Below are 21,995 nucleotides of genomic sequence, written 5' to 3'. Positions count from 1 at the left end.
ACGACCTGGAACCACCAGCCACGCTGTCCATCATACTGCCGTGGAGATAATATAACGCATACAGTACATTCACACGTCTTGGGTTTGGCTTAGAAAAGCATTTTTTTTGCAATGGAACAAATCATCTGTATAAGCTTACCATTATTGTACACGACTACAGTAGACACATAGTGTACTATCTTATGTTATTCCCTCCTGGTCTAGTCTTTATACGCTATGGAACTACAGTAGAAACATAGTGTACTATCTTATAGCATTCCCTCCTGGTCTAGTCTTTATACGCTATGGAACTACAGTAGAAACATAGTGTACTATCTTATAGCATTCCCTCCTGGTCTAGTCTTTATACGCTATGGAACTACAGTAGAAACATAGTGTACTATCTTATAGCATTCCCTCCTGGTCTAGTCTTTATACGCTATGGAACTACAGTAGAAACATAGTGTACTATCTTATAGCATTCCCTCGTGGTTTAGTCTTTATACGCTATGGAACTACAGTAGAAACATAGTGTACTATCTTATAGCATTCCCTCCTGGTCTAGTCTTTATACGCTATGGAACTACAGTAGAAACATAGTGTACTATCTTATAGCATTCCCTCCTGGTCTAGTCTTTATACGCTATGGAACTACAGTAGAAACATAGTGTACTATCTTATAGCATTCCCTCCTGGTCTAGTCTTTATACGCTATGGAACTACAGTAGAAACATAGTGTACTATCTTATAGCATTCCCTCCTGGTCTAGTCTTTATACGCTATGGAACTACAGTAGAAACATAGTGTACTATCTTATAGCATTCCCTCCTGGTCTAGTCTTTATACGCTATGGAACTCCAGTTCATGAATGAGCAGCAAAAGTATACAGGGTGACATCGATGTAATCCATAAAGGATCCATTTGGGGATACTTCAATTCCCATGTGTGGCTCTGTAAATTGTACTTAATTTACCCATTAGTTTAGAGGAATATAGTCCTACCGTATATAGGATGTGGTCTATGAATAGATGGATCGTAGCAGGTTTCTTTTTCACATAACTTCTGTCTTATTCCAGGGCCCAGTCTCACCACATTCCAGAAATGAAATAATAAAATCTTCGTTACTGAGAGGTGAGCTGAGTCACTGCCCGCTCCGCTCTCTCCCTGTCTCCCCATGGTCTTGTTTGAGACGCTTGGACCATTCCTCTCGCTCTCACTCTTTTCTCTCTCTCTCTCTCTCTCTCTCTCTCACTCTTTTCCTCTCTCTCTCTCTCTCTCTCTCTCTCTCTCACTCTTTTCCTCTCTCTCTCTCTCTCTCTCTCTCTCTCTCTCTCTCTCTCTCTCTCTCTCTCCAGATTGAATGTGCTCCCCCAGCAGTCGATTTCTGCTGAGGAGCCCAATTAAACAGGGTGTAGTGAATAGCGACCACATCTGCAATGGTGCTGTAGGCCTATTGGTGGTTCTCCTATATTCTCAACAACAGAATGCATAGCATGCACTTAGTCAATTTGCAAAGACATTTGTTATTAGCCTCATCTGGCATGTATGAGCCCAACTTTACCCTCGTGGTCCTCTGTAGCTCAGTTGGTAGAGCATAGTGCTTGCTATGCCAAGATAGTGGGTTTGATTCCTAGGACCACCCATACTTAAAATGTATGCACACATGACTGTTAGTCGCTTTGGATAAAAGCATCTGCTAACTGGTATATACTAGTGTATGTAGGCTATTAAACAACGCTCAAAGTCTGTTCACAACGTAGTATGAAATCTCATTGAGATGTTTAATATTTTATGGCTCATGCAATATGAAGACCAAGCCACTGATTGTTATAGTATTGTTATGGTATTATTGTGGTTTTATTATGGAATTATTGTGGTATTATTATAGTATTGTTATAGTATTGTTATGGTATTATTGTGGTATTAATATCGTATTATTGTGGTATTATCGTGGTATTATTGTTGTATTATTGTGGTATTATCGTGGTATTATTATGGTATTATTGTGGTATTACTATGGTATTATTATGGTATTATTGTGGTATTATTGTGGTATTATTGTTGTATTATTATGGTATTATTGTGGTATTATTGTGGTATTATGGTATTATTGTTGTATTATTATGGTATTATTGTGGTATTATCTTGGTATTATCATGGTGTTATTGTGGTATTATTATGGTATTGTGGTATTATTATGGTATTATTGTGGTATTAATATCGTATTATTGTTGTATTATGATGGTATTATTGTGGTATTATCGTGGTATTATTGTGGTTTTGTTATGGTATTATTGTGGTATTATTATGGTATTATTATGATATTATTGTGGTATTATTGTGGTATTATGGTGTTATTGTGGTATTATTGTGGTATTCTTGTGGTATTATTATGGTATTACTATGGTATTACTGTGGTGGTATTGTGGTATTATTATGGTATTATGGTATTATTATGGTATTATTACGGTATTGTTGTGGTATTATTGTGGTATTATGGTATTATTACGGTATTATTGTTGTATTATTGTGGTACATACTGGTACTGTATTACCATGTAAATATTGAAAACTGCCACGTTAAATGGTTATGTGTTTGTAGCTTGTTCAATTTCCAAATGGGGGACTAATGTGAAATGCATTTTTGTTCACTGTTTCATCCCCACTGAGACCCAGTCTCTCTCTGAGACCCAGTCTCTCTCTGAGACCCAGTCTCTCTCTCTCTGAGACCCAGTCTCTCTCTCTGAGACCCAGTCTCTCTCTGAGACCCAGTCTCTCTCTCTCTGAGACCCAGTCTCTCTCTCTCTGAGACCCAGTCTCTCTCTGAGACCCAGTCTCTCTCTGAGACCCAGTCTCTCTCTCTCTGAGACCCAGTCTCTCTCTCTGAGACCCAGTCTCTCTCTGAGACCCAGTCTCTCTCTGAGACCCAGTCTCTCTCTCTGAGACCCAGTCTCTCTCTCTGAGACCCAGTCTCTCTCTCTGAGACCCAGTCTCTCTCTCTGAGACCCAGTCTCTCTCTCTGAGACCCAGTCTCTCTCTGAGACCCAGTCTCTCTCTGAGACCCAGTCTCTCTCTCTGAGACCCAGTCTCTCTCTCTGAGACCCAGTCTCTCTCTGAGACCCAGTCTCTAAATCTCTTAACTGTGAGCTCAGTCTAGGAGAAACATCTTCTGAGCTATGCTATATCAATTATTTTTATCTGTGTTCAAATGCCGCGTTGTGGTTGGCTGTTGTTGAAGTCTTCAAAGATTGATTGATTGATTTTATTTGACAGTTTAAAAAAGTACTTATCTATCAGGGCCGGGATGATACCAATATCGCAATACTTGTTAGTATCGTGACAAGGAAATAAAATAAAAAAGCGGATTTAACTTCTTTAGGAAAACAGCCCTAATGTTGGAAACAAACATTATGCTGTCATCCAGATTCACATTCATTTATTTTCCAAGCTATAGCAACCAATATTTTACATACAGCAAGTTTTTAAAGGACCAATGTTTTTAAAAGACCAAATATTGTGATATTGGTATCATCACAGCCCTAATATAGGCTACATGCAGTACATACATTAAAAACTAGTTAGGGATAACACAATAAAGTCAGTGACTTATTTCCTTTGTGGTCCCTTATATTGCATGGTGCAATACATTACATAGAGGAAACTATTGCAAGATCACTAAATCCCTTTTGAAGGTAGTAAACCAAATGATAAACCAGCCCCACTAGGGGATTTGACTCTTGTGTATAGCCTCGTTATTGTTATTTTGTCTTACTATTTTTTTTTAAACATTTTTCTTAGATTGTTGGAAAAGGGCTCGTAAGTAAGCATTTCACAGTAAAGTCTCGGTGCATATTCAGTGCATGTGGCAAATTTGATTTTGAACTCTGAAATCTTTTGATGTTGATTTTATTCGATTAGATTGACTGGCTCTGGCACCTTCGGTGCGGTCAGAATGGTTCAGTGTCTTAACATCTAGCTGAGTGGGTTGCAGACAGACCTGCCCCTGCTTGCATACCATCCTGGAGGTTTTGGTATTGAGAGAGACCGATTGGCAGCTAGAACCTCCAACAGTTCAGCTCTCCGTGCCTCGAATGCCAACCAGGGTTCATTACAACATTTTGCAAAATGTCTCTTGCCCTTGATAGCTTTACCATGATGTCCTGGTATGTCTGGCTGAATACTAATAAGGCTTGACTCCAGTTGAATTCATGTTCATTATCTGTAAAATCTCCATTTACTTGTTAATTGCTCTGGCTTTTCACGCCCTCCCCCAGGATGAGAGAAGTCTTTAATGTAAAAGAGAAACTATTTGCCCTCTTATTTTATTCTGGCTTGGTTTGTATTTGTCGGTGGTCCTGTTTAACTGTCTGTGTGGGTATTAACTCCTCTGTGAGTGGCATGTTGTGACCAATTTGCAAACAGGAGCAGGAAGGAAAGAAAATACTTTTACCGTAAGTGCTACTTAAAGGATGATAGACAAACATTTAGAAAAGTAAATACAAAGACAAAAAGACCAAACGTCTCATCTGAAACGGAATAGCGTATACCTAGTAGGTGAGATTGCTTTCTTCTTCTTTTTTTACATCGTAGAACAAAATCAAATCATAATTCAAATGTAGCGTTAATGCTCTCTCTCCTCTGTTAAAATATGCAGGTATTTGATATTGCGTGTTATCTAAAGCAATTCACGTTTGAAGGCCTTTTATTATGGGTTCATATTGTCCTATAAGGCATTTGGTTGGTATTTTCACTGCAGGTCAACTGTCTGCTATAACCTTCATATAATGTACTTAGTCACAATGATATTGATGATTCAGAACTGAAGGTAATGTGAGGAGGTATGTGAACTGAGGGTAATGTGAGGAGGTATGTGAACTGAGGGTAATGTGAGGAGGTATGTGAACTGAAGGTAATGTGAGGAGGTATGTGAACTGAAGGTAATGTGAGGAGGTATGTGAACTGAAGGTAATGTGAGGAGGTATGTGAACTGAGGGTAATGTGAGGAGGTATGTGAACTGAAGGTAATGTGAGGAGGTATGTGAACTGAGGGTAATGTGAGGAGGTATGTGAACTGAAGGTAATGTGAGGAGGTATGTGAACTGAGGGTAATGTGAGGAGGTATGTGAACTGAAGGTAATGTGAGGAGGTATGTGAACTGAAGGTAATGTGAGGAGGTATGTGAACTGAGGGTAATGTGAGGAGGTATGTGAACTGAAGGTAATGTGAGGAGGTATGTGAACTGAGGGTAATGTGAGGAGGTATGTGAACTGAAGGTAATGTGAGGAGGTATGTGAACTGAGGGTAATGTGAGGAGGTATGTGAACTGAGGGTAATGTGAAGAGGTATGTGAACTGAGGGTAATGTGAGGAGGTATGTGAACTGAAGGTAATGTGAGGAGGTATGTGAACTGAGGGTAATGTGAGGAGGTATGTGAACTGAAGGTAATGTGAGGAGGTATGTGAACTGAGGGTAATGTGAGGAGGTATGTGAACTGAAGGGTAATGTGAGGAGGTATGTGAACTGAAGGTAATGTGAGGAGGGTATGTGAACTGAGGGTAATGTGAGGAGGTATGTGAACTGAAGGTAATGTGAGGAGGTATGTGAACTGAGGGTAATGTGAGGAGGTATGTGAACTGAAGGTAATGTGAGGAGGTATGTGAACTGAGGGTAATGTGAGGAGGTATGTGAACTGAGGGTAATGTGAAGAGGTATGTGAACTGAGGGTAATGTGAGGAGGTATGTGAACTGAAGGTAATGTGAGGAGGTATGTGAACTGAGGGTAATGTGAGGAGGTATGTGAACTGAAGGTAATGTGAGGAGGTATGTGAACTGAGGGTAATGTGAAAGAGGTATGTGAACTGAAGCTAATGTGAAAGAGGTATGTGAACTGAAGGTAATGTGAAAGAGGTATGTGAACTGAGGGTAATGTGAGGAGGTATGTGAACTGAGGGTAATGTGAGGAGGTATGTGAACTGAAGGTAATGTGAGGAGGTATGTGAACTGAGGGTAATGTGAGGAGGTATGTGAACTGAAGGTAATGTGAGGAGGTATGTGAACTGAGGGTAATGTGAGGAGGTATGTGAACTGAGGGTAATGTGAGGAGGTATGTGAACTGAACGTAATGTGAGGAGGTATGTGAACTGAAGGTAATGTGAGGAGGTATGTGAACTGAGGGTAATGTGAGGAGGTATGTGAACTGAAGGTAATGTGAGGAGGTATGTGAACTGAGGGTAATGTGAGGAGGTATGTGAACTGAACGTAATGTGAAGAGGTATGTGAACTGAGGGTAATGTGAGAAGGTATGTGAACTGAAGGTAATGTGAGGAGGTATGTGAACTGAAGGTAATGTGAGGAGGTATGTGAACTGAGGGTAATGTGAAAGAGGTATGTGAACTGAAGCTAATGTGAAAGAGGTATGTGAACTGAAGGTAATGTGAAAGAGGTATGTGAACTGAGGGTAATGTGAGGAGGTATGTGAACTGAGGGTAATGTGAGGAGGTATGTGAACTGAAGGTAATGTGAGGAGGTATGTGAACTGAGGGTAATGTGAGGAGGTATGTGAACTGAGGGTAATGTGAGGAGGTATGTGAACTGAGGGTAATGTGAGGAGGTATGTGAACTGAACGTAATGTGAGGAGGTATGTGAACTGAGGGTAATGCGAGGAGGTATGTGAACTGAAGGTAATGTGAGGAGGTATGTGAACTGAGGGTAATGTGAGGAGGTATGTGAACTGAAGGTAATGTGAAAGAGGTATGTGAACTTGGGCTAAAGTGGTATTGTAATAACTGCTGAACAGCATGTATATTTTATTTCACTATTGACAGATTTGGACCCCACACTGCCTTCTTTGCCATGTCAGGAGAGATAATATGATCTAGTGTATGTTGTGAGAACATTGTGTTGTATGATTCAAATGATAATACCCACACGTAATGAACTGTGATTTGTCATCCATCTCCTCTCGTCACTCTATTTAGTACTTGTCAAAGCCATTATACTATCTCTGTTTTGCTTTGCAATGCTGTCTCTGACAACGGCTATATAACTAGTGCCCTGGTGGATGAAATATGATTGATTTATGGATTAATTTACCTGCCGCCTGACATGTTGCAATTAACATGCATCTAGCTGAGAGGATATTCTCTCCACTAACGCAGTGTGATGTGATGTCCGCAGGCAGCGGTCTGCCTGCCTGCCTGTCACCATGGTACAAGCCATTAATCAGGCAGCTTCGGCGGGAAAGCCAGGCTAAGGGGCAGGACGCTAACCTCGGCCATGTTTTCATTAGTGCACGGACACAGCTGTTAGGAAGGGCTGCTGGTGGAGACGGGGCAGAGGTCCCATTGTCACTCCTTTCCCAGTGTAATACATTCTCAGGTTGCCGTGGTGACACCACTTTTCACTGTCTTCATCCCCTTTATACTTAGGAGTATAGGCAATGATACTCTGAGGCCTGGGCAATGATACTCTGAGGCCTGGGCCATGATACTCTGAGGCCTGGGCCATGATACTCTGAGGCCTGGGCCATGATACTCTGAGGCCTGGGCAATGATACTCTGAGGCCTGGGCCATGATACTCTGAGGCCTGGGCAATGATACTCTGAGGCCTGGGCAATGATACTCTGAGGCCTGGGCCATGATACTCTGAGGCCTGGGCAATGATACTTTGAGGCCTGGGCAATGATACTGTGAGGCCTGGGCAATGATACTGTGAGGCCTGGGCAATGATACTGTGAGGCCTGGGCAATGATACTGTGAGGCCTGGGCAATGATACTCTCAGGCCTGGAGAATGATACTCTGAGGCCCTTTAGAATGATACTCTGAGGCCTGGGCAATGATACTGTGAGGCCTGGAGAATGATACTCTGAGGCCCTTTAGAATGATACTGTGAGGCCTGGGCAATGATACTGTGAGGCCTGGGCAATGATACTCTGAGGCCTGGAGAATGATACTCTGAGGCCCTTTAGAATGATACTCTGAGGCCTGGGCAATGATACTGTGAGGCCTGGGCAATGATACTGCGAGGCCTGGGCAATGATACTGTGAGGCCTGGGCAATGATACTGTGAGGCCTGGGCAATGATACTCTGAGGCCTGGAGAATGATACTCTGAGGCCCTTTAGAATGATACTCTGAGGCCTGGGCAATGATACTGTGAGGCCTGGAGAATGATACTCTGAGGCCCTTTAGAATGATACTCTGAGGCCTGGGCAATGATACTGTGAGGCCTGGGCAATGATACTTTGAGGCCTGGGCAATGATACTGTGAGGCCTGGGCAATGATACTTTGAGGCCTGGGCAATGATACTGTGAGGCCTGGGCAATGATACTGTGAGGCCTGGGCAATGATACTCTGAGGCCTGGAGAATGATACTCTGAGGCCCTTTAGAATGATACTCTGAGGCCTGGGCAATGATACTGTGAGGCCTGGAGAATGATACTCTGAGGCCCTTTAGAATGATACTGTGAGGCCTGGGCAATGATACTGTGAGGCCTGGGCAATGATACTCTGAGGCCTGGAGAATGATACTCTGAGGCCCTTTAGAATGATACTCTGAGGCCTGGGCAATGATACTGTGAGGCCTGGAGAATGATACTCTGAGGCCCTTTAGAATGATACTCTGAGGCCTGGGCAATGATACTGTGAGGCCTGGGCAATGATACTGCGAGGCCTGGGCAATGATACTGTGAGGCCTGGGAAATGATACTCTGAGGTCTGGAGAATGATACTCTGAGGCCTGGGCAATGATACTGTGAGGCCTGGGCAATGATACTGTGAGGCCTGGGAAATGATACTCTGAGGTCTGGAGAATGATACTCTGAGGCCTGGGCAATGATACTGCGAGGCCTGGGCAATGATACTGTGAGGCCTGGAGAATGATACTCTGAGGCCTGGAGAATGATACTCTGAGGCCTGGAGAATGATACTGTGAGGCCCTTTAGAATGATACTCTGAGGCCTGGAGAATGATACTCTGAGGCAGTAATGGCCAACTGGAAAGTCAGCATGTGTGCATCGTAGTAGGCTGAAATCATATTTAACACAACCAAAATGGCGATCAACCCATCAAATACATCAAACATATCCTTTGATGTAATCCCTTTGATCACCCCTCGCAGTTTCTCTGTTAATATAAGACATATATTCACAGTATATTTAATATATTATGTTCAGAACAAACCATCACTCAAGGTGTTTATTTCACTTTATACAGGGGGGAGATTATTAGAGTGAATTGAAGGTTGATTATTAGGTCACATTTCAGAGACCTTGGGATTAGTGGGGTGTGTGTTGATCTCAGCAGCTAGCCATCATTTGATATTGACTGGTGGGGGAGACAGGCTAGTCAGCCCACTTTATCAGCACTATTCCAGGTGAGGAATGCCAATATACAATCATCATGGCTATGAAAAACAGGCTGTTGCCTTGAGCAGGTTTCACAGTTGACCTTGACTGCCTGTGAAGTCCAATGTTAGACTGATCCCAAATGTAAAGACAGACACGTTAAGGTAAGGCCTTGAGTTATGAGATGTACACATGCCTCCTACACTTTGTTTTTGCAACGAACCTGTTTTTTTTCCCTCACTCAGCCTCACTTTTTCTCTCACTCATATCTATGTCATTCTATTCCTTTCTCACCCCATTAAATTATTTCTGAGCTAACGCTGTCATTTGAACCAAACCGGTGAATTAAGAATTGAGTAAGGCTTGACACCTACTTCAAAGGAACGCTCTTTTCCTTTACAACCCATAGTCAATTTAACGAACATCTTTTACATATTTCCTACTTACTTTGTAACAGTTTTTCCCGGACCTTTCCCATCCTTGGCGTTCTCGAGTAGTTGGTGGTTGGTTGAGAGACGAGCTGTGGAGAGCCTGTTAGTGTTACTGTCAGTGTACTCCTGCTAGGATTGATCAGACCCCATGAAGGCCTTACCTCAGGAGATGAGACTCTTAATTGGTAGATATCCACCATTGATCTAGTCACTGCTTCTCAAACTGAGGAGAGAAGAAGAAGAAACTGACATCTTTTTGTGTGGAAGTGAATAAATCAAATCAAATTTGATTTGTCACATGCGCCGAATACAACAGGTATAGTAGACCTTACAGTGAAACGCTTACTTACAAGCTCTTAACCAACAATGCAGTTTAAGAAAATAGAGTTAAGAAAAGATTTACTAAATAAACAAAACAAAAAAAGTAACACAATAAAATAACAATAACGAGGCTACGTACAGGTAGTAGCGGCACCAAGTCACTATTACAGAATAGAAGGAAGAAGATGGAGTTTGGGGTGTGTGGTGATTTGATGTGGTGTGGTGTGGGGGGAGGGGAGGGGAGGGGCTGTTGAAGTGGAAAGGGAGAGATCAGTAAGAGGGTTATAGCTTCTCTCAGTTGTTGGAGGTGAGAGAGAGATGGGGGGGGGGGGGGGGGTCGTTTTGGGCTTCCTTCCCCATCCGGCCTGGAGATGTGGAAGGAGATCTGAGAGGAGAGTGCTTCTGGGTAGTGTGGGGAAGCAGCTTGTGAGAGCTTCTGACCGGCATCAAAGCGGCACGGTCAACTGTCTTCCACTTTCATCCCAATCCCATCTGCCTCCTCGTGGACCTCCCCTGGCCCGCCGCCCACCTGGCGCAGGCCACTGGCTTGGCACTGTGGTCTGCCCGTAGCCAAGCCGGGCACCGGACACGGCCCACAGAGTCAGACTGCCTCTCTGACTGTAAAGAGGGCAAGGAGGTGCTGGGGGAGAGATAATGTTAAAACAGACTTAACTACAGTATTTACTAAGCTTCATAATGGTATATTTGCAGTATGTTGTTTAAGGTAGAAATGAGACTGATGACAAAGAAGAAGCAGTTCATTCTTATTCTCTCTAAGCACTAACGACGATAATGACCATCATCAAATGCTGGGTAGGAGTCTGGAAGGAGATGTGAAACAATCTTTATATTCTCTATGCTTTTAGCTGTATAATTCGCTGTCTCTATACCCATTTGAAGTGTGAATAAGTTTTAAGAATAGGAAAATCAATGCATGTCAATGACCGATGAATAATTGCTGCTGGAATATAGAGGAGCACTTCATTGCTCCAGATGTCTCATTATATTCTGAAAGCGACTGTTCACTCCAACGCAATTTACACATTCTATTGGTAATAGAGACCATGTAACAGCTGATTCTAACTCTCTGTGTCCTCTCTTTCTCTCCATCGCTGTAGGCATTTCCTGTTTAAAACACCGTCCGGGACCACTCCCCTGTTCAGCAGCTCGTCTCCAGGGTACCCGCTGACATCTGGGACCGTCTACTCCCCCCCGCCGCGGCTGCTACCCAGAAACACCTTCTCTAGGAGCTCCTTCAAGCTGAAGAAACCCTCCAAGTACTGCAGCTGGAAATGTGCTGCGGTGTCGGCCATCGCTGCTGCCGTCCTGCTGGTCGTGCTGCTCTCCTACTTCATAGGTAGGCTACAGTACAGTGCAATACAGAACAGTACAGTACAGTGCAATACAGAACAGAACAGTACAATACAGTGCAATACAGAACAGAACAGTACAGTACAATACAGTGCAATACAGAACAGAACAGTACAATACAATACAGTACAGTACAGTACAGTACAGTACAATACAGTACAGTACAGTACAGAACAGAACAGAACAGTACAATACAGTGCAATACAGAACAGAACAGTACAGTACAATACAGTGCGATACAGAACAATACAATACAATACAGTACAGTACAATACAGTACAGTACAGTACAATACAGTGCGATACAGAACAGTACAGTACAATACAATACAATACAGTACAGTACAGTACAGTGCTATACAATTGAGTACAGTACAGTACAATACAGTGCAATACAATACAGTACAATATATGTACAATACAGTACAGTGCAATACAATACAGTACAGTACAATACAATACAATACAGTACAGTACAGCAGGCCCCCTTGTTATTGTGATACTCCATCTTCTGCAGTGGTGGAAAAGTCATAATTGAGTAAAGGTAAAGATACATTCATAGAAAATGACTCCGGTAAAAGTCACGCAGTAAAATGCTTTTTGAGTAAAAGTCTAAAAGTAGCTGGTTTTAAATGTACTTAAGTACAGTGGCTGGAAAAAATTATCATTTTCAAAGTACTAAATTCTCATACTCATCCTGAGTGGCGCAGCGGTCTAAGGCACTGCATCTCAGTGCTAGAGGTGTCACTACAGACACCCTGGTTTGAATCCAGGTTGTATCTGTCACGATCGTCGTAATGGACGGACCAAGGCGCAGTGTGAGTTGAGTTCCACATCTTTTATTCAAAGTGAAACATAAAAAAAAGCAATAAACTGACAACTAACGTGATAGCCGGGGGGCAACTTTCACACACACAAAAACAAACAATATCCCACAAACACAGGTGGAAAAAACGGCTACCTAAATATGATCCCCAATTAGAGGCAACGATTACCAGCTGCCTCTAATTGGGAACCATACAAAACACCAACATAGAAATATAAACTAGAACACCCCCTAGTCACGCCCTGACCTACTACACCATAGAGAACCAAGGGCTCTCTATGGTCAGGGCGTGACAGTATCACAACCAGCCGTGATTGGGAATCCCATAGGGCAGCGCACAATTGGCCCAGCATCATCCGGTGTAGGCCGTCATTGTAAATGATAATTTGTTATTAACTGATCTGCCTAGTTAAATAAAGGTTAAACAAAAAGTGGAACTGACAGCATTTTAGCATTTTATTCAAATCTGTTCATATACACCCCTAGGAACAATATCACATTTTTTGTACATTTTTTGACAAGCGTGCAGTTACAGTAGATATAGTCATTTTCACATTTTCAGAAATCCATAGAATGTTTGGGAACGACATAGAGTAAAGCATTTGTGAAAATTCTATAGCAATATAGAGTGGGACAGCAGCTGTGGTTTTGGACAATTAATAGACACTGCAGTAAATAAAACCTAAAAAACATCTGTCTCGTCCAGGACCATGGAGTCTAAAGACCGGTGCGCCATAGCCAATCAGAGCTACAGTAGGCCTTTATACAAATCAGCCATTTGCCACACGGGTCTGCCATCATTCACTTTGAACTGGACTGTGTGTTTACAGGCAGTAGCAACAACATGACTAGATCATTAGAACGAACACATTCGCCAAAAGCCACAAAATACACCTGAATGGATCTTTGCAAATATGTAAATACCACGGGAGTCCTCTTACATTTGGGAACTTTACAGTTCAATTGATCAAACAACCATGTACAGGTAGGCCATCTCTCCCTCAGTTATGCACATCAACAAAAATAAGATCAACAACTAATGGTAGCCAACGCGAGATGAGCTAAAATCTAACGAGAGAACATTAGATAGACTCTCTCAAACTTTTTCAGCTAAGTTAGTTGGACGCCAAAATTGCACTGATAAACAACCAAAACAATGACCAAGCAACACATCGTGGTGCAACAAGCACCAACTCAAACAAACAATATCCCACAAACACAGGTGGGAAAACGGGCTACGTAAATATGATCCCCAATTAGAGGCAACGATTACCAGCTGCCTCTAATTGGGAACCATACAATAGTAGCCTGCTTGTCCTTCTGCAGTTTGCCTGTCAATACATGCTTGTCCCAACCCACATTTTGACACCCGAATGGGAAATTGCCTGCCCGCCCATTTGATCGATGCCAAATACATTTGATTGACAACTTAAGGTGCGTTCTTAATTGCCTCCAATGTGTCAGTGTGCACTCTGGGTCGTTTGTAAATTCAGAGTGTTGTCAGATTATCTGAGTGCCCACAGCAGTATTGACACTGGACGCTCTGGCCAAGAAGTAGGGTTGATCTGAGCGTTATTCACAACGGCAGTCAAGCTCCCAAGCTAACTTGCTAAAGTTGGCTAGCTTTCTAGACTTCCAGACACAAATGAGAGAACACCTCACTCTGACCATTTTAATCGCCCTAGCAGAGCTGGTTAGACTGTTTACATGTTATCAAAAACGTTAGTGACTAACTGTGCTGCTGGCAACAATTTAATAACTTTTTTTGCAGATGTTTACTGACATCGGTCATATTCAACAGGTGTTGCATGTTCGTAAATTCATCAGTTATTCTGCGCTCTGGCACACAGATGAGAGTGCTCTGAAATCGGAGTAGATAGCCAGAGTGAATTTACGAACGCAAGGGATATGCTGACTGAATAACAGTTGTTCAAGTTCAGCATAGCTAGCTAGCTAACTAGCAAAGCGATTGACATTTCTTGCTAGCTAACCAAATGACACCTGCATCTCTAGCTGTAGTCACCAAAAAAACGAAAAGTCGGTCACTTACCCATCCAATGATATTACATCCTCCCAGCAGCTAGCTAGCTAATGTTAGGCACCGTGTTTTTAGCTTGATAATTAAATAGCTAAATAAATAGATACGCTAGCCTATTAGCCATGACTGACTTGTGATCATTGCCCTTGCTAGTTTAATTGCATTGACATTCCCAGCTTTAGTTATATTCGTCCGTTTTTGTCCAAAATATTGAGTCATTGAAACTGAAACAAATGGGTGGAGACAGTAAACAATGTACCAGGCCAGCTGTGATATACAACCTGATAGCAATATTTTTGGGACAACCAAGAAATGTATTGGTGAATTATATTAATCATGTATTGAACTGCATCCATCTATTCTGGGATGACAATGCGTTATTATTGATAGGTGCGTGAATTGGACCATAATTCTGTCATGCCTGAGCATTCAAATGTACTGAATACTTTTTGGTGCCAGGGAAAATGTATAGGAGTAAAAAGTACGTATTTTCTTTAGGAATGAGTAAAAGTTGTCTAGAATATAGATACCCACAGAAACATTTTGTGTCATTTAGCAGATGATTTTATACAGAGCAACTTACAGTAAGGAGTGCATACGTTTTCATACTTGTCTCACGTGGGAATCAAACCCACAACCATGGCACAATGCTCTACCAACTGAGCAAATACGTTCAAGTATTTTAACTTAAGTACTTTAAATCATTTTTACTTAAGTACATTACACCACTGATCTGTTATCAGATTGGCTTGGCGCATTTAACCTGTTTGGGAATGAACTAGATGTAATCGGCCTGTGTGTAGCTGGTGTAGAGAGTCAGGCGCAGGACAGCAGATATGAGTAATCAACGTAACTCAAGTATTCACAAAATACAACACAATATACCTAGCCCACAATATCGGACCGTATACAAGACAAACTATTACTCACAAACAAACATGGGGGGAACAGAGGGTTAAATAATGAACAAGTAATTGGGGGATTGAAACCAGGTTTGTAAGACAAAGACAAAACAAATGGAAAATGAAAAGTGGATCGGCGATGGCTAGAAGGCCGGTGACGCCGACCGCCGAACGCCGCCCGAACAAGGAGAGGGACCGACTTCGGTGGAAGTCGTGACACTAGAAAATATTCAAACCTGATAATATTATTGTCAATGGTATGATTGACTGGCATACCTTTAAGCCTATCTCTCTAATGACATTAAAATTCATAAATACTTGACAGGGCAAAGCAAATTGTTAAAAGCATGCACATATATCATAATTAGCTTGGCATTTGACATACAATGGATCAATACGGGCCTGGGTGCATATTATGTTGGATATGTTGGCTATTATATTATGTCATATTTATTCATGTATGACCCAGATGAAGTACTTAGAAAGAATATGAACACCCAGACTACTCTAGCCGTACTCCATGATCGATTTCATCACATAATATTTACTATTTGCATTTTGTTTTGTGAGGTAATGATGTATAGTCTAGAATGAGGTGTCTCAGGCAGTGTTCAGGTCTGACATGTTGATTGTGAGTCATCGCAGCATGGCGGGGTGCAGTGAGCTGTGCTGTTAGCTCCACACACCAGGCTGAGAGATTAGAGAGAGAGCCGACCGCTCCCCAAGCCATGCTCTTTTGAGGACTGTGGACATGGTCGATACCGAGGCGTATAGCGTTAGCCGTAGAGAGGAAGAGAGAGAGAGAGAGAGAGAGAGAGAGAGAGAGAGAGAGAGAGAGAGAGAGAGAGAGAGAGAGGGAGCAGAGCCCACTGCAGGAGTGGAACAGGCTGGGAAATGAGAGTGAAAACCTCAAAGGGGCTTTGATGAGCCGATCAAGAGCCTTACTGTGGTCACATAATAACAGCTAAGGCCAATCTCTGTGTGGAGGAATGATGTAGGAATATCTACACACAGATACTATGTACCGTGTGCCAGTTTCTCTACGGGGGACTGTAGTGGTATTGAGAGCTGGCTGAATGTGCTGTATTAAGGGCTCTGTGTGGCAGGAATAGAGAGTTGTGTGGCCAAGGCTATGCCGTAGTGGGGTTTTATTTAGACCTCACCCTTCTTATGGGGCTTCACTGTTTGGAATTGCAATGTTTGTGGAGATATTTATTCACTGTGATATTCCGTTGACACGCTTGTCCTTTTCAAAGCTGAAGACACAGGAGAGAGAGAGAGAGAGAGAGAGAGAGAGAGAGAGAGAACAGAGAGAGAGAGAGACAGGAGAGAGAGAGAGAGACAGAGAGAGAGACAGAGACAGAGAGAGAGACAGGAGAGGAGAGAGAGAGAGAGAGAGAGAGAGAGAGAGAGAGAGAGAGAGGAGAGAGAGAGAGAGAGAGAGAGGGAGAGAGAGAGAGAGAGAGAGAGAGAGAGAGAGGGAGAGAGAGAGGGAGGATAGAGGGAGAGAGGAGATAGAGGGAGAGAGAGAGAGAGAGAGAGAGAGAGGGAGAGAGAGAGAGAGGGAGAGAGAGACAGAGAGAGACAGAGAGATGGCTCATTGACTTTGTGCAGCCGTGGGTAGAGGCTGGCTGTGTGTGTGCAGAGGTGAAACTCCCCCATTACCTGTGGGATTATGTTCGCATGGTGTGGCACTCAGGCACACAGAGGGAGGCACTGGCCACCGCTCAGCAGACAGAGCACTCCATATTCTCTGCGCCGGTCAGGGCTCTACAGTCTGAGCGGTTCTGATCCAGCCTTTCGAGCCATGCCAATACTCAGCGGGCCTGGACCCCTGAGCAGAACCGACCCCTGTGCGTGCGCGCAAACTGCAGAAAGAAATGTGGTCATGGCTTTTTACAAGCAAACAAAACTGGGCCGCTGAGCTCTCCACTGCAGCCACAGACAGCCACAGACACAGTCACAGCCACAGACACAGCCACGGACACAGCCACGGACACCGCCACGGACACAGCCACAGACAGTCACAGCCACAGCCACGGACACAGACACAGCCACAGACACAGTCACAGCCACAGCCACAGACACAGTCACAGCCACAGCCACAGACACAGTCACAGCCACAGACACAGTCACAGCCACAGCCACAGACACAGTCACAGCCACAGACACGGACACAGCCACAGACTCCGCTGAGAGAGGGAGGCACAGACTGTTCCTGGGAGATCTGCATTAATGCATTTGGAAACACAGCAGCGAGGCAAGTATAGGGTATTTCTGTTCCCCTCTTTCAAAAAATGATGCTGTCTGTTCATTTTAGTATCCAGAATTGGTATCTGAAGAGAGCTTCCTTCAGAGACTCAAGACAAAGAATATGCCCTGAAAGAGTTGCATGGCAGTCTCCTTTTGAGTATGCATGGCATGCCTCTTAATGAGCCAATCACATGGCCGTTGTTACATCATGAAGGACTGACACCCACCAGTTGTTCTTGGTATCTCTCCGCACGTCCATTCCTCTAAGGACACACTTTATATTCCTTGTGTTTTGTTTGGAAACACACTTGTTCACAGACCTACCGTATCCAAGGGGGCTGAGAGGTTTACAGTTGCTAGGACACAGATGAGGTGAGCAGGCCTGATGCAAGCCGAGCAGATTTGACATCATCGTGCTAGGTGGGGATGGGGATGGGAAGCCATGCTACTGCCTCTCTCTCTCGCTCTCTCTCTTCTCTCGCTCTCTCTCGCTCGCTCACTCTCTCGCTCTCTCTCTCTCTCGCGCTTTCTCTCTCGCTTGCTCTCTCTCTCTCGCTCTCTCTCTCTCTCTTGCTCTCTCTCTCTCGCGCGCTCTCTCTCTCTCTTGCTCTCTCTCTCTCTCGCTCTCTCTCACTCTCTCTCGCTCTCTCTCTCTCGCTCGCTCTCTCTCTCTCGCTCGCTCTCTCTCTCTCCTCTTGCTCTCTCTCTCTCTCACGCTCTCTCTCTCGTGCGCTCTCTCTCTCTCTCGCTCTCTCTCTCTCTCTCGCTCTCTCTCTCACTCACTCTCTCGTTCTCTCTCTCTCGCTCTCTCTCGCTCGTTCTCTCGCTCGCTCTCTCTCTCTCTCTCCTCTCCCTCTCTCTCCTCTCTCTCTCTCTCGCTCTCTCGCTCGCTCTCTCGCTCTCTCACTCTCTCACTCTCCTTAAAGGACAGCGGGCCTAATTTACACTAATTGGTAAAAGAGGATGAAAGGAGAGAGATAAATGATGAGTACACAGCCTTTTGATTGGTTCTGCTCTCCTAGTTAGGTTAGCTGGATTGGACCTGGAGCTGCCACTACAGGGGCTTTCATTAGGCATGACATGAAACCAAGAGAGATGGTGATTGACACTGAAATCAACCTAATGACTGATACACTGAAATCAACCTAATGACTGATACACTGAAATAAACCTAATGACTGATACACTGAAATCAACCCAATGACTGATACACTGAAATCAACCCAATGACTGATACACTGAAATCAACCCAATGACTGATACACAGAAATCAACCCAATGACTGATACACTGAAATCAACCCAATGACTGATACACTGAAATCAACCCAATGACTGATACACTGAAATCAACCTAATGACTGATACACTGAAATCAACCCAATGACTGATACACTGAAATCAACCCAATGACTGATACACTGAAATCAACCTAATGACTGATACACTGAAATCAACCTAATGACTGATACACTGAAATCAACCCAATGACTGATACACAGAAATCAACCCAATGACTGATACACAGAAATCAACCCAATGACTGATACACTGAAATCAACCCAATGACTGATACACTGAAATCAACCCAATGACTGATACAACAGGATTCTACTGAGTATGTTTAGAGTATGTCTAGAGTATAACCAACTGACACAAGTAGAAGCAGGAGCACACACACACACACACACACACACACACACACACACACACACACACACACACACACACACACACACACACACACACCACACACATTCTTCACCCCCTCTCTCTGTGTATCAGTGATGGAGCAGAGTTGTCAGGGGTCACCTTTATGTGTGTGTTCTAAATGCTGTCAGTCGTCATCGTTAATGACGGGCCATGTGAGACTGGTGACAGACGTCCTCTGCCCTGCGCTGCTGTCCTCTCTGGGTTCTGCCAGCGCTCCATCAACACGCCCACTCTGTCACTGTGTTTATTTTTATCTCTGCATGTCCCCCGAGCCTTTGGAGACTCTGACCTTCATGCCTACAAAACTTTTAGAGTCATGTCCGGAATGAATCCGGTGTACACCGGAGAGAGCCCAACCTGAAATTCCTTCCCTTCCTGCTTCAGAGACGAAGCTCTGAATGAAAATCTTCCTGATGCAGCCTGCCATAGATGTTAGAGATTCTATACAACGTACACACTTTAAACAAGAGCAAAACAATCTACAATCCTGACTACTAGCCTCTTCCCAGTAACTCAAGCTGACACTCGAAATTCTGCCTCTGGCATATATAAATTACAGAATTTAGTTCCATTCCACTTCATTCCTCTCCCTATAAACAAATGCCAGCCTGCATAGTATTGGTACATTCAGGTCTATTTCTGTTTCAGAGCAGAGAGCGCTGGCAATGTTTCTGGAATGGCCAGCCACTATTGGTAAACTTGGCCGGTTAGACACATACAGTATGAGCTGAACAGAGCTGCAGCTGTGGAGAGTATGAAGGGAGGCGTAGTATGTGGCCTGATTCTAGTTACACTATACAGTTAAAGTCGGAAGTTTTCATACACTTAGGTTGGAGTCATTAGAACTCGTTTTTCAACCAGTTTTGGCAAGTCGGTTAGGACATCTACTTTGTGCATGACACCAAGTAATTTTTCCAACAATTGTTTACAGACAGATTATTTCACTTATAATTCACTGTATCACAATTCCAGTGGGTCAGAAGTTTACATGCACTAAGTTGACTGTGCCTTTAAACAGCTTGGAAAATTCCAGAAAATGATGTCATGGCTTTAGAAGCTTCTGATAGGCTAAGTGACATCATTTGAGTGAATTGGAGGTGTACCTGTGGATGTATTTCAAGGCCTACCTTCAAACTCAGTGCCTCTTTGCTTGACATTATGGAGAAATCAAAATAAATCAGCCAAGACCTCAGAAAGGAAATTGTAGACCTCGACAAGTCTGGTTCATCCTTGGGAGCAATTTCCAAACGCCTGAAGGTACCACATTCCTCTGTACAAACAATAGTACGCAACTATAAACACTATGGGACCACGCAGCCGCCATACCACTCAGGAAGGAGACGCGTTCTGTCTCCTACAGATGAACGTACTTTGGTGCAAAAAGTGCAATCAATCCCAGAACAACAGCAAAGGACCTTGTGAAGATGCTGGAGGAAACAGGTACAAAAGTATCTATATCCACAGTAAAACAAGTCCTATATCAACATAACCTGAATGGCCGCTCAGCAAGGAAGAAGCCACTGCTCCGAAACCGCCTAAAAAAGCCAGTCTACGGTTTGCAACTGCACATGGGGACAAAGATCGTACTATTTGGAGAAATGTACTCTGGTCTGATGAAACAAAAATAGAACTGTTTGGCCATAATGACCATCGTTATGCTTGGAGGAAAAAGGGGGATGCTTGCAAGCCGAAGAACACCATCCCAACCGTGAAGCACGAGGGTGGCAGCATCATGTTGTGGGGATGCTTTGCTGCAGGAGGGACTGGTGCACTTCACAAAATAGATGGCATCATGAGGCAGGAAATGTATGTGGATATATTGAAGCAACATCTCAAGACATCAGTCAGGAAGTTAAAGCTTGGTCCCAAATGGGTCTTCCAAATGGACAATGACCCCAAGCATCCTTCCAAAGTTATGGCAAAATGGCTCACAGCAAAGTCAAGGTATTGGAGTGGCCATCACAAAGCCCTGACCTCAATTCTATAGAAAATGTGTATGCAGAACTGAAAAAGCGTGTGCGAGCAAGGAGGCCTACAAGCCTGACTCAGTTACGCCAGCTCGGTCAGGAGGAATGGGCCAAAATTCACCCAACTTATTGTGGGAAGCTTGTGGAAGGCTACCTGAAACGTTTGACCCAAGTTAAACAATTTAAAGGCAATGCTACCAAATACTAATTGAGTGTATGTAAACTTCTGACCCACTGGGAATGTGATGAAAGAAATAAAAGCTGAAATAAATAATTCTCTCTACTATTATTCTAACATTTCATATTCTTAAAATAAAGTGGTGATCCTAAATGACCTAAGACAGGGAATTTTTACTAGGATTAAATGTCAGGAATTCTGAATGTATTTGGCGAAGGTGTATGTAAACTTCCGACTTCAACTTTATATACAAAAGTATGTGGACACCCCTTTCAAATGAATGGATTCGGCAATTTCAGCCACACCCGTTGCTGACAGATGTATAAATCGAGCATACAGCCATGCAATCTCCATAGAAAAACATTGGCAGTAGAATGGCCTTACTGAAGAGCTCAGTGACTTTCAACGTGGCACCGTCATAGGATGACACTTTTCCAACAAGTCAGATCGTCAAAATTCTGCCCTCTATATCTGTCCCAGTCAACTGTAAGTGCTGTTATTGTGAAATGGAAACGTCTAAGAGCAACAACGGCTAAGCTGTGAAGTGGTAGGCCACACAAGCTCACAGAACAGGACCACCGAGTGCTGAAGCACGTAGCGCTTAAAAATCATCTGTCCTCGGTTGCAACACTCACTACTGAGTTCCAAACTATCTCTGGAATCAACATCAGCA

At 43.4% G+C, this 21,995-nt stretch overlaps 1 protein-coding gene across 1 annotated transcript in view; it reads left to right on the top strand.

Annotated features, from left to right (window-relative positions):
* Window positions 1-21,995, top strand: part of LOC106603922 (teneurin-2) — a 132,637-nt gene that overhangs the window by 40,603 nt on the left and 70,039 nt on the right. The window contains exon 4 of the mRNA XM_045717387.2: window positions 11,195-11,433. Coding sequence (XP_045573343.2) covers window positions 11,195-11,433 — 239 coding nt within the window. The remainder of the gene's footprint in view (window positions 1-11,194; window positions 11,434-21,995) is intronic.

The sequence above is a fragment of the Salmo salar genome, chromosome 04, assembly GCF_965601325.2.
Source record: "Salmo salar chromosome 04, fSalSal1, whole genome shotgun sequence".
NCBI lineage: Eukaryota > Metazoa > Chordata > Actinopteri > Salmoniformes > Salmonidae > Salmo > Salmo salar.
The sequence above is the reverse complement of the archived record's forward strand: the minus strand, read 5'-3'. Positions and strand labels throughout refer to the sequence as shown.